Source organism: Strix aluco, chromosome 23, assembly GCF_031877795.1.
Source record: "Strix aluco isolate bStrAlu1 chromosome 23, bStrAlu1.hap1, whole genome shotgun sequence".
NCBI classification, from domain to species: domain Eukaryota; kingdom Metazoa; phylum Chordata; class Aves; order Strigiformes; family Strigidae; genus Strix; species Strix aluco.
Window position 1 is genome coordinate 304,393 of NC_133953.1, and position 15,650 is coordinate 320,042.

The following is a 15,650-nucleotide window of genomic DNA, read 5'->3' on the forward strand; positions in this document are numbered from 1 at the left end:
CCCCGCCCCACCGCCCCCACTGGGCGCCCGTCGCCCCGCCCCACCGCCCCCATTGGGCGCCCGTCGCCCCGCCCCACCGCCCCCACTGGCGCACAGGGAACGTGTCGAGGGGAGCGCCAGGAAGTGTCGTTTTTATTTTGGGTTGAACAAGCTCAGACGCACGTTCACGGGTGTCCGCGTGGCGGGGCCGCAGCAGCCCCCCGGGGACATTCGGAGGAGGGGGGTCGCGGTCAAGGGGCCGGCTGTTCCCGCCCCTGCTCTGACGGGACGCGCCAGCGGTTCCTCTGCCGGTGCCTCAGCAGTGGGAGCCGCCGTGTCTCAACTCCTCGGTTTATAGTCAACTATAAACAGGATCTCTTTATCAAGTCTCAGTTCACGGCTTTCAGTCTCTGCTACAGAGCACGGAGAGAGACGGTTTTAACAACAGTCTCTGGAAAACAGCCCCGTTTTTATCTCGGAGAAGGGAGCATCTGCCCCCCCGTTCTGTCACACCTTCCCACGAGTCTGGACACAGGCACACCTCCCGTCAGCTGAAATCACCCCATTTCTTTAAGCCAGGGCCTCCTACGCAAAGACAACACCCTCTCAGCTACATACACTTCTGCATTAATCCCATCGATCTTCAGAGGAGGTGGGGCACAGAGTTTATGGTTTGAGTTACTTCCTAAAGCTTAAGATGTTTCTTTACTGCTTTCTCCCCAGAAAAGTCACTTGGGTGACTTCTGTACTGAAACAGAGACAACTCTTGGTGGGCACACTGCCACCTTTAAACACATAAGAAAAACAAAAAACAATTCACTAAGTTAGTAGCGGCAACATCCCCAGAAAAAAATAAAAAAATTTACATCTCTATCCCATTGTGTTGTCAGACTGGTTGTTGCGTTCCGTTTACGACATGACTAACCAGGTCCATTATAAAAACAAGAAAGTAACCATGAAATAAATAGATGTTGACACTAGTGGGATTTCAGGGGTGTTATAACTCATCATTTTTCCTGCTTTCTCCTCCAGCTTCTGTCTTCCTCTCTTTTTTGGACCCTGTGTAATGAAGTAAACTCAGTTACAGACTGTAAGAGTTTTTGCAGCACACAAAGCAGCGCTGAAAGTCCCTGACACCCATTAAGTATTCCGCCAAACTCTCAGCCCACGGTACAGAAGTCAGGGGAATGCTTTGGGGACTGATACTCAGCTCCCAAGAGCTGAAGGCTGACTGCCCTCCGCCGGTCCAACGGCGCTGCGCTCACCTCGGAGCGGCAGAACACGCCCGCTCGTTAACAAAGACAGACTGGCAGCTCCAGCAAGAGGCGTGAAGCAGCTGCCCAGTCGGGCGGCAGTGGTACCTCAGAACTTCACACTGAAGAACGGAAATGTAGGAACAGTGAGGAACCCAAACTTTTCTCTTCCTCTTTCCAGCATTAACAACCGATTCACAGTCGGGGGTTCAACCATTTCACTACCTCTCACAGCCGAAGAGGTGTAAGGAAGCACACAGGCAGCCTGCACTTGGAGCTATCAAGTTCTAGACTATTAGTCAAACATTTACCCACCGGAGTCTGATCCAGGCTCATCGTCTATTGCTACGTTCTCAGCTGTAGGAGGTTCCTTGGCTGGACCAACATCCTCAGATTTCTCTATGTTTAAAGCAGAAAGAAACAAAAGTTAAGGGAGAATACACAGGAGACTAGCTGCAGGGAGACTGGGTGACCAGTGGCGAGCTTTACAAGCCAGCTGTGGCAGCTCAACAGGATTTTAATCGTTTGGCCTCACGGTGGATCTCTCTACAGACTCAGAGAAGCATCACAGAACTGCTCCTTGTTCCTCACTGCCTCTCTCTGCCAGGCATTATGTCCCTAGAAGCCCTGGAGACGCACTGGTTGCCCAGGCCAGTCACCTTTGGAGCAGGATCTCGGGCCAGAGGAACCGGAGGGGAACTCTGCTGACAAACAGCAGTCTACATTTAAAAGGACCAGGGTACTCGGAACCTGAGGATCTTAACAAGTTCAGAGAAGCGCAAGTCTTAAGTGTCCCAAGAGATTTTTTTTTTCTGGGGTCTATCTAAGCCACAAACTTCTCTCATCAACAGCTCATTCTACTCCTTGATATAGGGCAGAACTTTGAATACTTTGCTCTGGACAGCCAGAACACAACAGGTGGCTTATCTTTCTTAGAAAGCAGGCAGCCAGCCAGAGACAAGTACTGACTAACCATCCTAGCAAGTTTATCAATACTTTCTGTTTCCTTGCAGAAAAAAACCCAAACAAATGGTGGGGTGAAAAGGACACTGCCATACCTAGATTTTCCCAGCCGTCTTTGAAAACTAAGAGGAGGCTCATTTAATCCTACAGTTACCTGTTGTCTTCACTGACTTATCTCCCTTTCACTGAAGGCAGAGCAATCTGTGTGTGTTACACATGGCAGTTATATACCAGGAGTTACAGACACATCCCCCGCCCGCTCCTCACCTTCTTGTTTCCCCTCCGTGGGAGGGATAGTATTCTCAGTCTCAGAGGCTGCTGTAGCATTCTTGCCTGAATCGGTTTTTGTGGCATTCTTCTCCTTTTTGGGTTTGGGTTTTGCAAACTTGGCCTTATTCAGAAGATACTGCACTTCCCTGTCCAGGGCTGCTATCTTCAGCTCTATGTCTTTGGACAGCAGGAGAGGTTTCTCGGTAGGAGAAAGCTTGTTCTGTTCAGCCAGCGTCTCGTTTTTCCAGATCTGTGGGATGGGAGGGAAGAGGGGCTTTCTGAATGCTCCTGGGTTCCAGGAACCACTGTGTATCAACAGCAGCTCCAAGCCAACACTCCCAGGCCTCCTAACTTACACAGGGTAACACTGCTCCTTGCTACACTTCCACCACCTTCTGAGTTATCCAGACATAGAACAAAACAGAGAAACAAAACCCTCAAAACCCAGCGGCTGCTTTTACAAGCTGCACGCAGACAGATTACAGGGCTAGACCACCACTCCTGGAGACAACTCTGCACATGCAGCACAGAGCTGTTATCCCCCCAGAGCAGCCTGGGGTCAAGCTGGGCATTAGAAACACCGACACACACAAAGGTTTTGCTGGCAGCATGGAAACAGAACAGGCACACTCTGTTCCATGACCTTGAGTGAAAGTACACGACAGAAAACACAACCCAAGCTGCCACCCCCACCCTCCTGTGGGATCATTCGGTCCTTTATTACCGTTGTTTCATTGATGGCTTTTTCCAGAGTACTCAGTTCTACGTCTGTGAATATCTGGTCAGACTCTGGAATCATTCGGGCTCCCCTTAAAGATAAGAAGAAAGTTTATTTCAGACTATACGTTGGCAACTCGGAGTTTACAACCCCAGTAATCACAATAATAAGTAGTCACTGCACATACCAACCAGTTAGGACATTTTGCGCCCGTGTCTCCTACATCTGCAGGAACCAGAGTCCTAAACCAACCTCTGGATGCTAAGCACGGAAAACAGCCAGCAAATGCAGCTATCATGAGAGCAGACAAACAGGGAAGATACAAAGAGCCGAGGCCACAGGACCAAGAGGGAAAAATCTGCTTGCAAACAGCGTGTAAAGCGTTGGGCACTTCCTCTCTGCCCAGTTTAAACACAGCTTGCATCCTTCTGCTAACGTGTTCTGCAGAACTGAGCACTAGAAAGCAGGGTTCTGGGGTCTTTCGTCAAGAAGCGCTGGTGACTTTCAGACCACATGCAATTTGGTCAGTTCTGTCGGCCTCTTGAACATTACCGGCTGCACAACTCTCCTTCCCAACAGCTTGCTCTTACTTGAGAAAGATGGTTGAGTGGTTGAGCAGACTCTCCAGGGCAGCCAGGCGTTCCGGCCACTTTCTCCTTTCCTCAACGCGGAAAAAGAGGTTCCTGCAAAGCTTTTTCAGCTCTGAAAGCTTGTCTTTCAGCTCCTGCGAATGGGGAAGAGCAGAAAGGCGGCAGTTAGTTCACTCGCTAACTTTGTAAAGCCTCAGAAGTTAAAACTGCAGGTTTTGTTGTTTTCTCTATCAAATACACTATTTCGATAGAGTTAAAAGAGCCACACGACTCAACTTGATGTGGAATCAACAGGGTACTGCTGAAGCTGTTGAAGACACACCCACACTGGAAGAACAACTGTATTATGTTCTGGGCGTAATGCACTGACGAAGCAAGAAGCTTTCATGAACCAGGTTATAAAGGATCGAGATGGATCAACACTCCGTCAGCCTGCGTGGCCATGTCTGTGCGAGTCACCGCAGACTGGTACCGTGACTACAGGCAGCAGTACCTTGGTTGCAGCTGCGTAGCCCTCCTCCTCCATCCAGCTGGAAGCCTCACTGAGCTTCCTGGAAATTTCTTCTCTCTGCTCCTCGGTTGAGACAAACTGATACTCCTCTTGGTAAAGCTTGTCCTGAAAAGAACAAAGCAAGCCCTCCCGTCAAATACCACTGACTGGGGAAGCGTAAAACCACCAGGTCACCCACTTGCAACTGGGCTGGACTGTGGACTCATGGGGTGCTGCCTGCACTGGCTGGGAGACTCTCATTCAACCCCCCCAAACACGAGCTGCTGCTCCTGCACCAGCAGGTAAACACACCAGGTACACAGACACACACGTACGCCTGGCATGATGGCAAAGCTGCAACCGCAATTTCACACACACTTAACGTTAATTGCCTCTTCCGTATAAGAGTTCTCAGAGAAGCTGTAACTTCTTTGCAGCCTGAGCGCAACTGTTCCAAAGCACATGGTAAGTGCACATAAGCGATACTGGAAAGACAAATTTTAATGTGTGAAAGCACTCATACTGTGTCGAGAAAAGCTCCACAGTCTGCATGGGCTCGGGAGGCCTAACAGCAACAGAAAAAGTGACTGAAAGATGAGGCCGGGGTCTTCAAATCAGCTTCCCCCCGCTCAAACAACTCCCCTGCGTTCAGATCAGCCAAGCTGTGTCAGACACTTCTACCTGCTTTCTAGGAATTCTCATTTCTTTATATCCCTCTTACCTGGGTCTCAAAGATGAATGACTCCAAGCTGTTGGCCGATTTTTCTCTTTCCTGTTTCTCTAGATCTCTGACTGTCAAGTCTTGGAGTCTAACATGTGAAGAGAACAGAAATCAAAGGTAGTAAGTGCCTTTAGATGAGCACCACATCCCATACATCCGCTTCTGAGGACAGCAGAGCTACGTGAGCTAAGCCATTCCAAAGCAATTCCCCTCCTTTATCTAGAGCTCTAACCTAGCAGAGCTGTTTCAAACATACTTTTTCACTGAGCTCTTCAGTTCATCCTCCAGCAGGTCAGGCACATCATTTACATCCACTTCCATCGTGATCTCATGGACAAGCTTCTGCTTCTTGGGTGCTTTGATCTTCTTTTCTTCCTCCGTTTTGCCAACTGTGCTGTCACCAGAACTTTTGGATGGTACTTCCTCTTTCATGGTTTCTCTATTTTCTTTGGGATCCTGTAACAGATAAAGTACATTCTCAAGCAAGGGAACAGATTTGCAAACTTTTTTTACAAGGCAGGGCATTGACAAGAAAAGAATTCCACAGAGCACTGTAGGAATTTTATTAGTTTCAAACATACCCATCACAGTCCCATTCCTTCAATCTGATGCTCACCTGAGACTCCGATTTCTTGCCTTCTTCCTTCTTCTGTGACTCTGCTTTTGGAGGGGCGGTTTCTGCCTGACCTGGAGACTGCTGTTTCTCTTCTTCCTGCTCTTCACCAGCATCTTCTGCACTGCCCTTTTGGTCCTGTTTCTCCACCTGCTCTTCTTTACCTGTTTCTGCTAGGCTCTCTTCTTCCTCCTGGTCATCACAGGCAAGTAAAGGAAACCAAACCAACATTTTAACTTTAGAAACTACAAATGTTTCACAGAACAGATAATTCTCTGCAAAAAACATATGTATGAAAAACAGCACTCACAGAGACTGCAGCCATTAGCGAGGGACTGTGCTGAGCTACAATATGAACTGAGTCACTTTAGTGCAAAACACGACTGTGACAAGGAGCTTTCGTCTCACTAGAAGGAAACCCAATCACTACTGCCTGCATAACGGCAGCTGCGCCCGTACGGCCTGGGAGAAAGCAAGGAGCCTGCCAGGCACCTGCACAGGCAACACACAGGCAGAAGCCTGCCCACAGAGCACCAGGACAATTTAGAAACGAGAGGCTTCCCCAGAAACAAGCCCTGTAACGTTAGTCCACCACTGCTGGACTTGACAGCCAAAGATCACACGTTTCTTTAAACGCACACCACGTGAAACTCCAGAGGAATAGAGCACTTTCTGAAAGTACTTAAAACCCTGACACGCTGCCAGACATCTTTAATTCTGCTCACGCGAATCACTGCCTCTTTAGCAGCCCCAGCAAGGCCCAGGGGCTGCCTCCCACTGGCCATCACCCTGGGGCTCACCTGAACCGAGTCTGTCAGGTTCTCTCCAGTCTCTGGCGTAGGGCCACCACCCCCAAACAGGCTGGAGATGGTGTTTCCAAGTTCTGTCGATGGGAGACAAAAAATCCAGAGTATTATGTATCCAAAAGAGGAAGAAAGTCATCTTCAGCTCTCAGTTCTTTCTCTCACAACCACAATGATCACCAAGCAGCTCCCCTGGCAGTGTAGGTTAGCTACATACACTCTAGAAACTCATCCTTCCCTGACCTCACTTCATGTTTTTGCATGCACAGACATGTGGGGCCTGAAACATTCGACTAAAAAGCTTCAAGCTTCAACCTGTGGCTGCATTAGCCATCCCGGCATCTCCCCTTCACCTCCTAACACACAGATTTCCAACTCCTCTCTATGGGGAAGTCTGTGCTCTAAAATCTGAGCAACACAAAGCACCAGACAGGGCATCGCAACCCAGACAACGAGAAGGGAGAACGCCATGGGGCTGCAGATGCAGGACTTCCCTTCAGTACAGACCTCCGGAAATTAGCAGCTGTGGCCAAACAAAGAGGAAACTACTCCTATTTTCCAGCTTGCAATGCATGCCATTGTCACCTTAGGAGTGTGTGACATTTCAGAGCTGCTGGCAGCAGCCAGAAGCCACTTGCAAAGGGTTTTTAGGTATTTTGGAGGTGTATACACAATCAGAGGCCACGGCTAACCGGTTAACTTCCACGTCCCAACCCCACGGTGCTCGCTCTGCTCAAAGCAGCGATATGCTTTAGTTATCCCAGCTGCTGCAGACAAAACACAACAGTCAGTGTGAGCATCAAAGTTCAGCATTTACTTGTCAGTGTTGACTCCTCCTCCAGCTTGTCTTCCACCAAGGTCTCAAAGACAGATTCCACCTTGGAGAGGGGAGCACAGAATTAGTTATAAGCAGGGACCATCAATACCGGAGAAAGGGACAGAAGTGGAAAATTGGTGGAAAACTGCTGACAAACATCCCAACAGGATGGTGCTTACCCGGTCAAGACTTAGTACTCCACTCTCATCCATGTTGAAGTGAGCTTTGATGCCCTTGGATTCATAATCCGAGTGCTTCTTGAAACTGTCCCCGACACCCTTTAGCCTCACAGTAGTGAGATTGAGAGAACCAAAAATCCTGGTGACACAGGGACAAAAGCAGAGAGAAAACTTCAGATAACAAGGCTGCAGAACAGCTAACCCCTTCTCACAGTCACCTCTGCAGTGACAGACAACTGCACAGAGCAAGGAGCTGGCACTGTTCGGTTTGCCAAAGCACAGACGACGCGGAGAACAGATCTGCAAGCAGGCGGTGGTGCCCAGACACAACTTCCAGCCTGGCGATCTGCACTGCCAGGAGCTGTCTGCTCAGATGCGGGGCTCAACTCACCGCAGGTCGTCCTGGTTCAGGAAAGACAGATCTCCATAGTTGACGTAGAACTCAAAGTCGTCCGTGTAGCGGTTGAAAGTGATCACTTTGCGCTGCGGATAGGGCGCCATGCGCTGGAACAAAATCCTCTTGTTATGCTTTAAACTCCTGGATTTATCGTCCTCCTCAACTTCACGGGTAAATTCCACCTGCAGCACAAACAGAAAACAGGACTCAGCAACTGCAGACTTCCTCTGTGGCGTCTGACATCAGGTGTCAGCAGCGTCTGGCTGCTCTGCCTCGTGCACAAGTTAGGGGACAGGCAGGTATTTCTCAGCAGATGTTTCTATATGCCTGGCTTCTGGGATACAGCACTTCTACAGCAGGGCCAACTTTATTTTTCAGATTGGCAGAAAGATCTCCATAACTTCCTTACTGAGAGGAATCCAACAGGTCACCTGGAAGGTTTCTCCCAGAACAGCCCCATTTACCCACACCTTGCACACCAGAAAGAAAGCCAAGGGTTACCTGGATAGGAAACACAGCGGCATCCCGAACAACGAAAGGCTTCACCTTAAAGGCTTTGCTCAGAGCAGCTGCCTGGTAGACCGCTCCCATGGCAGCAGCCTCATCGGCGTTGATGTTCTTGCCCAGTTCTTCTCTAGGAAGTGAAAAGCAACAGGCGTCAACTTTGCAGCCGCGGCCACGAACTGCGACTCGTCAACAGGAGACAGACTGCGAGGGGGCCCCACATACTCACTTGCCCACAGCCTTCAGCAAAACCTCCTGCACTCTGGGGACCCGTGTGGCACCGCCAACTAGAATCACCTGGTCAATTCCATCCTAGGGATTGGAAACAGTCACTTTGTCTTGAGAAAGCAATTTTGGAAAGCCAAGTTCAGGGCTTCCTCACGCTCCTTCCCTGGTCACCACGCACTGCTGTGGTGCCCTGACGACACCTGCGCCACGTCCCGCCGTCCCAGCGCAGGACTGCGCCCGACAGATCTCAGACAGGCTGACACGAGCCACATCAACAGGAGGAACCTGGAGCCAGGCCCATCAAACAGGGACAACGTGAGTGCTGCTTTGAGTCACCTGAAACGCGGGACTTCTGATTCAAAATTACAGACTGTAATGCTAGAGGAGACAGTGACTCAGACAGGAGCCGGACCAGAACAGACAGAAACCCGGACCCTGAGAGGTGACTCTGTCTTGCACAGAATACCAGAGCCAAAAATTGCTCAAGAGCCTCCTGGCACCCTGGGAAGTGAGAATTTAGCAATGCAGAACGTCCCTCCAAAGGACTGCACCGCATTTGGTCCAACCACAGTCGCAAGAGCGCTTCTAAAGGGAGTGCTCAGAGGAGAAGCCTGGACAGCAAATATTTTGTTTCCAGGCACTTTTGAGTTAAAACTGCAGGAGTAAGACCAGACTGGCATCTGAGACAAAAAAAAAGAAAGATCGGTGTTTCAAACCTCCAGCCCAAGAGCAGAGTTTTTTTTAACAGAAAGAAACCCCTCCTGCAGGTCCTTTGTTTCTGATGGACAGCGCAGGGAGCCAGGACAGGCTCCTGCTTGGCACTGCAGCCAGTGACCTCACTCCATGACAGTGACAGGCATCGGGACTGACACCAGTGCCTTGATCGGGACGTGACAGCACCTGCTTACATACAAATTTGGGCTTGTTAGTGTGTTTTCTTAAACATACCAGGCTCATCTCTGCGCTGCTCAGAGCCTGCTGCACGGGTCCTGGCACTCGCTGGAACAAGTCAGAGCACAAATCCTCAAATTCTTGCCTTGAGACCTTGGCCTTGAAGTCAATGTCATCCAGTAGCCCCTCAATCTGTCCAGAAAAAAAACAGCCAGAATGAAAGTCTTGGTGGAGCATTCTCCAAGCAGAATCTTGGCCTGACTTGCCCAGTGTGCAAAAAGTTCCACCTTTCTTAACACACGTAGGACCTGACTGCACTCATTCATCCGAGCCCTGCCCCTGCCAAGGTGAGGAGACGATGAGCGCGGATGAAATGGGCAGCTTCTCTCCGGGGAAGTTTAACAAACGTCCTGTGACTCACCCTCCTCCACTCCACTCAGTCACCAGTGGAACCAAGTGAGCACAGGTTGAGAGGAACCACCAGTGCTGCCGCTGGCCCTGCAACACCAGCAGCGACACTCTGCGGCACCAACGCCGAGGAGGGACATCGCCCCTACGCGCCTGTCCTTAACCCACCCCCCTCTGAGCCCCCAAAAAGCTGGAAACCCCACGACAGAAGGTCAGACCTGTGCCATGTGGTCAGCATTCGCACTCAGGACAGTTTTCAGGCGGTTGGCCTCCTTCAGCAGTTTGGCCATGGCCCGGGCGTTCTTTCGGATGTCTTTCGAAGGGTGTTGATTATTAAAGAGTTTTGCCAAATAGTCCCGGAGACGAAGCTCCATCTCTAAACCTCCAAGAGTACGGTCAAACCTGAGCAAAAGAACAAACGGAGGTGTAACAACTTAAACCGAGCTGAAACACCAACAAGCTTCATGTGTTATTTCACAAACACCAACAAACTTCATGTATTATTTCACAAATACGAGAGCAGCACGTGGTCAAAAGTAGCTGCGGTACTATATCAGCTGTGATTAACTGTGAAAGAACAACAGTTGTTCCAAAAAGAACACGTTATAATGAAAGAAAGAAAAGGAAGATTCACCGCCACAACAGCCTTTGAGCAGGAAACGTCATATACTCTGGTAAAGGCCTTATTGCCAAGCATGTCAAACACCCAAAGGATAACTCTCAGGTCCCAGGTATTTTCTTGGAAACAGCAGTATAAATGTTGCGGTGTTAAAATTGCTGGGCTGGTGATTCACAGCACCCCCCCCTCATTTGGCAAATGCACTGCATTTTCATTCCTCTCTTGAAGAATACTCTGCTTTTTCAAACTGACATGCTCTACTTCTGTAAGATTATAGGAAATTGAATTACGCTAAAATGGCTCGAGGCTTTAAAAAAAGCAAGCCTGAAGCAAATGAAGTATACCAGCGGGCTGCTGCAAGTTCTCAGTTACCTGCTGCACAAGACAGTGACACCAGAATTATTACCCACTGGAGCCTTCTTGCTCCAAACATTTCCCACTCTGTCATCCAAATTACTCTGCTGAAGCCTCACCACAAAATTCCCCATCTAGAAGAGACTGTGAAAGAACTGGCTTCTTTCCTGAACCTGTGGGTTTGTACAACTCGTGCTGAATTCTTACCCAATGCCCTGGATCTGCAGTTGGGGTTGGGTTCCCGAGTCCTTCGTTTTTACTGTCTGATACGTAACAATAGTACAAACGGTGCTTCCTGCTCCCATGTCGTAAAACATGATATTCTGAAAAGAGAAGCTGGGATGGTGAAGCAGGAACACCTGGATATCCCCCATGAATAAGGAAAGAACCCACTGCTGTCTGAGCTTGATACAGGCCAAGACTATCCGCTTCCGAGCCTGGCTTTACACCCTAACGACAGGACTCGCGCTTTGATCAAACACAGGAGACGTTCAGGGTCACGCTTGACACAAGCCGACAAGAAAACTTTTCTCATCCATTTCATAGATCAGAACACAAAGCTTTGCTCTTTAAAAGTTTCTTCAACGTCAGGAAAATCAACTATTTCAGAGTCGGTCTTCCAACACCTTAGAAAACTGCTGTTGTTATCCCCCCCGCCCCAGGTTGATGGGCAAGGAACAAACACAGGTTTACAAAATGGGAACTCCCAGCCACCTGCCCTCACCCCAGAAGCTTTCAGGCTTCACTACATATTTGCACAGGGTTTCGTCCCTTCCTCTGGCTGATGAAAACAGCGGAGACAGGCTGACTAGCAGAGCCCCCTTTCTCCCAGTTAAGTCCTTTTGATTTTACCTGCAGCACTTCCTCCCCCACACACAGGCACTCACGCAGGACTCCCCGCAGCTCCCAGCTGCACCTACCTGTGCGGTGGCATTGATGTCTTTCCTCCTAAAAACGCCGTAGTTCAATGCGACAGCAGTGTTGTCGTTGATCAGCTGCAGCACCTTCAGGTCGGCCATGCGAGCGGCGTGCAGAACCGCTCTCCTCTCCGCCTGGTTGAAGTAGGCGGGAACAGTGATCACCGCGTCCTTGATGGGCTGCTCTGAAAGAGTTGCAGGGAACGTGTTTTTCCATCAGCGTAGCCGCGTGCAAAGACTCATTATAATGGGACAAGTGTAGCAAAGCCAGAGAATCCCCGGTAAAGACTCGTACGGGATGCAATGCTGAAGCAGCATCAGCAGCCAGGATCACTAAGGATGAACCTGTGTCCTGCTGAAACCAAGCAGACTTCAGGTTCTCACAAAGCCACATGTCTACTGATCTCTATCACATGTGAGGATACTCTCAAACGCTCTGGGATGCCTTAGATTTCAACAAGTGTTATCTTCACTGAGCCTTACTGTATCTCTGGATTACGTTCGCTCTCCAGAGCAAAACGTCTTTGGACTGGCCTTAGCGTTACCACCCAGACAACACGCAGACTCCTAGTAACGCTGCAAGCCGAACACTGCAACGGAATTCACCCAGTTTTCATTACTGTGGTGTTTCACTAGCAGCACGGCATGGGAAATGCGTGACAGCCTCTTATCTGCTAGCGAGTTTCCCAAGAGAGGGCAGTTTTTGCTCTTCAGTTGTCGTTCAGCTCCGGCAGCTCCAACACAGAGTTCAACAGAGCGGCCTCCCCCGTCCCCTGCAGGTGCCTCCCAACACGCCTCCGCTCCAGTCACACACATGAGCGAGGGAGCGCTTCACTCCTTCCGCAGAGATTGCCACTAAGGCTTCTTCGCTGCAAGCTTGGGTGGGATCTGGGGTGCCTGCCCCCAAGAACAGGATTAAAACCCCAAACTTGCATCGTATTAGAAACAATGACTTGACAGCTGCTAAGTCTTGCTTACAGCCTACAGCTGAAGAGACCCAACATCCCACTTCTAAAGATCCGTGGTCTCTACTCAAATCCTATAATATACAAACACACACACACAGATACTGTAAGATCCTTCCAACCTGCAAACTCCTCAGCCAGCCCACGTGAATAGTTCAGGACCATGCCCAGCATCTCCTCTGGAGAATACTGTGTCGTTCTACAAGAAACAAACAGAAAAGGAAATTACAGCAAGAGCAGAGCCAGCTGTAGAAGCCTGGTAGCCAAAGTCCCACCCACCAGGAACCCAGAAGCAGCCACTTACTGGGACAGCTTGAAGATAACGGTCTGCCTCTTTTCATCCTTCACCAGTTCGTGCTCTGGGAACCGGGACTGGTACAGCGCCACGTGGGGGTTATCGATGCGCTTACCCAGCAGATCCTGAAAGTATCTGAACGCCACCTTGGGGGTCCTTATGGACTGCAGAGAGAAAAAGCACATCGCCCAGCTGCATTTCTTTGGCTTGGCTGTTGCCAAACAAACCTCTCCCAAGATATGTGGCGAACAGCTCCTGGGATGGGATTTAGGACCACAAGACGGTACACAAAGAGCCAGTACAGAGAGCCAGTAAACACACCAAGGAGATGAGAAGTAACCAGACAAGAAATAAAACCTCCTCGCTCAGACATTTATCGCGAAGGGCCCAACAGCAGGAACATCCTGCGTACAGGGATGGCAGTTGGCGCGATGAGTAACAAGAGCTCTCACCATTCCCAGCGCGCTGTCACCGAAGAGACGCTCGTTCTCCTTCAAAGAAACGGCCACGGGGGTTTTCCTTCGTGACTCCCTGTGTAGGAAGAGAGGAGTAAACCCGTCCAAACAGGTGAACATCCAACAGAGTCCCTAGCGAGGGAGGGCGTTGCTTCCGTTTCAGAAAGACTACAGGAAGGTGCTCAGGTACCGCCTAGGGAGAGGAAGGCCAGCCTCCCGTCGGGGCTTGCATACCTCCTGGTGTTCCTCATGACACAAACAACACAATACTGAGACACGGACAGACATCTCTCAAATTCACAACTGAAGCTCTGGTGGCCAGGTGACTGCTATTTTTCCCACAAGATGAGATAAGTTAACAGAAAGTGACTCGTTTCTGCTCCAATTCTTGCGTTAGTGCACCAAGGTGAGTGAAATCACTATGATAACTATGAAACGGCTTAAAGTTGTCCCCTAAGCTCAGTGCACACCACCCACTTCCAAATGCCTCGTAACACGCTAACGATCCTCTAACATTAGGCGACAGAAAAGCGAATTGATGCGAAGAAGAAAGGCTCACGAGTAGCTTTCTGGGATGTGCTGCTTTGTACTTAGACAAGACTTGCTTTATTTTTGCTTTCCTCCACCAGCGATCAAGGCAAGGCAGTTCCCTCATTCTACCAACGACTGCCAAGTTTCAGGGAGCTGGGCGAAAAATCCGTTTATTATCTCTCGGTCTAGACTCCCAGGGAACTAGGATGTTCCTGACCGTACATCCTCTCCCAACCACAGGTTTTTCATTCAGTGTCTTGGGGACGGGCTGCAGGAACAGCAGCCAAGTGAAAGGACAGCTTTATTTGCTTCACAAACAAGTACGGGTTCTGAACAGCTGCAGCAAAACAAACCCACCCCGGGGCTCCCTTACGGGGAGCTGGGAATGGGGTTTCTAAACCGGATGGGCAAGTTCCCGTCTGAACAGCGACACGACCTGAGCCGCCCAGACTTTTGGTCGCTCACTTAAAAGACCCCCAAAGCACAAGCAAGCGCCCCACAGCTAAGGTCAGGAACTGAACCGCGGCACTGAAAGATGCTCAATGGGGCAGGAAGCAAGTCAGGAACCCCTGAGGGAGAGAACGGGCGTGTTCCCCTGGCCACAGAGGAGCTGCGTTACCTGAACCCTCCCGGCCCTAAACCCCGGAGCCTCCAGCCCCCGCAGAGCAGTGAGAAGCCCCCCCCGGGCCTCTTCGAGGTCGGTACCGCGCCAGGCGCGCGGAGCAGCCACTCACTTGTTTAAGACGATCTCCATCGGCACTCCGGGCTTCACGATGGCGATCTTCATCGACTCGCTGCCCACGTCCACCGACATCACCGCCACGGACCCTGCAGCGCGCCGAGGAACACAGAACCGTCAGGAGCCGCCTGCACGCCGGGAGACCGACCCCCCTGCCCGGCACCGCGCGCCCCGGGACGGGCCCGCCGCGCCGCCGGAGGGACCCGCCGCAGGACGGCACCGAAGCGCCGGGAGGCAGCGCCGGCCGCGGCCCAGGCTGGGGGGGGTCCGGCCGCAGCCCCCGCGCCGCACCTACCCGCGGCGGGCAGGCGGCAGCAGAGCAGCAGCCAGGCCAGCGCCCAGCGGGGCAGCCGCGCCATCCTCCTCCTCCTCCTCCTCGCCGCTGTCCCGGCCCGGCCCGGCCCGGCGGCAGCTGCTGCGGCGGCCCCGGAGCCTCGCGCGAGCCCCGGCCGGGACGCGGCGCGAGCTCATTGGCGCGGCCGCCAGCGCCGGGCCCCGCGCGCCCCCATTGGGCCACGTCGCGGGGCAGCAGGAAGCGCGAACGGCGCGAGCGGCGGCGCCATTGGCGGGGGGAAGGGGCGGGACGGCGGCCGACGTGACGTCATGCGCGCGCGCGCGTGGCGGCGTCATGCGCGCGGCCGCAGGGCAACGGCCACGTGCGGACCGCGCCGCCTGGCGGCCGGCAGGGGCCTGGCGGCCGGCAGGGGCCTCGCGGCCAGCGGAGACCGCGGCCCCGCCCCTTCCCCGGTCCCGCCTCTGCCTCTCACCGCCCCGCCCCTTCTCCGCCCCCTGCCCGGGCCGCCCCCCCCAGCCCCGTCCCGGTGTCTCCAGCCCCGTCCGGTGCCTCCCGCCCCCTCCTGGGCCCCGCCCCGAGACCCCGCGCGGGCAGAGCCCGGCTTAAGGAAAGGCTCCGGGGCTGGGCACGACCCCGGGTTACAGAGAGGGGTCTGG

The 15,650-nt window shown here is 51.9% G+C and overlaps 1 protein-coding gene across 1 annotated transcript; it reads right to left on the reverse strand.

Moving 5' to 3' along the window:
- Positions 1-114: 114 nt before the first annotated feature.
- Positions 115-15,166, reverse strand: HYOU1 (hypoxia up-regulated 1). The gene is made up of 24 exons (XM_074848820.1): positions 14,995-15,166; positions 14,695-14,788; positions 13,427-13,505; positions 12,984-13,138; positions 12,802-12,878; positions 11,718-11,899; positions 11,005-11,120; positions 10,043-10,226; positions 9,474-9,608; positions 8,527-8,609; positions 8,295-8,427; positions 7,788-7,975; positions 7,397-7,535; positions 7,218-7,278; positions 6,398-6,480; positions 5,601-5,789; positions 5,241-5,440; positions 4,985-5,072; positions 4,267-4,389; positions 3,774-3,907; positions 3,190-3,274; positions 2,463-2,715; positions 1,548-1,631; positions 115-1,038 (listed from the first exon to the last, which is right to left on the reverse strand). Exons 1-24 carry the CDS (start codon positions 15,056-15,058, stop codon positions 977-979), a joined length of 2,991 nt encoding a protein of 996 aa, XP_074704921.1. The 5' UTR covers positions 15,059-15,166; the 3' UTR covers positions 115-976.
- Between the last annotated feature and the right edge of the window lie 484 nt (positions 15,167-15,650).

Excerpts from the sequence above, each read along its gene's own strand:
- HYOU1 (XM_074848820.1), bottom strand. The coding sequence starts at position 15,058 with ATGGCGCGGCTGCCCCGCTGGGCGCTGGCCTGGCTGCTGCTCTGCTGC. Across the intron at positions 14,789-14,994 it reads CTGCCGCCTGCCCGCCGCGG|GGTCCGTGGCGGTGATGTCG; the intron begins GTAGGTGCGGCG and ends GGCGCGCTGCAG. Across the intron at positions 13,506-14,694 it reads ATGGAGATCGTCTTAAACAA|GGAGTCACGAAGGAAAACCC; the intron begins GTGAGTGGCTGC and ends CTTCCTACACAG.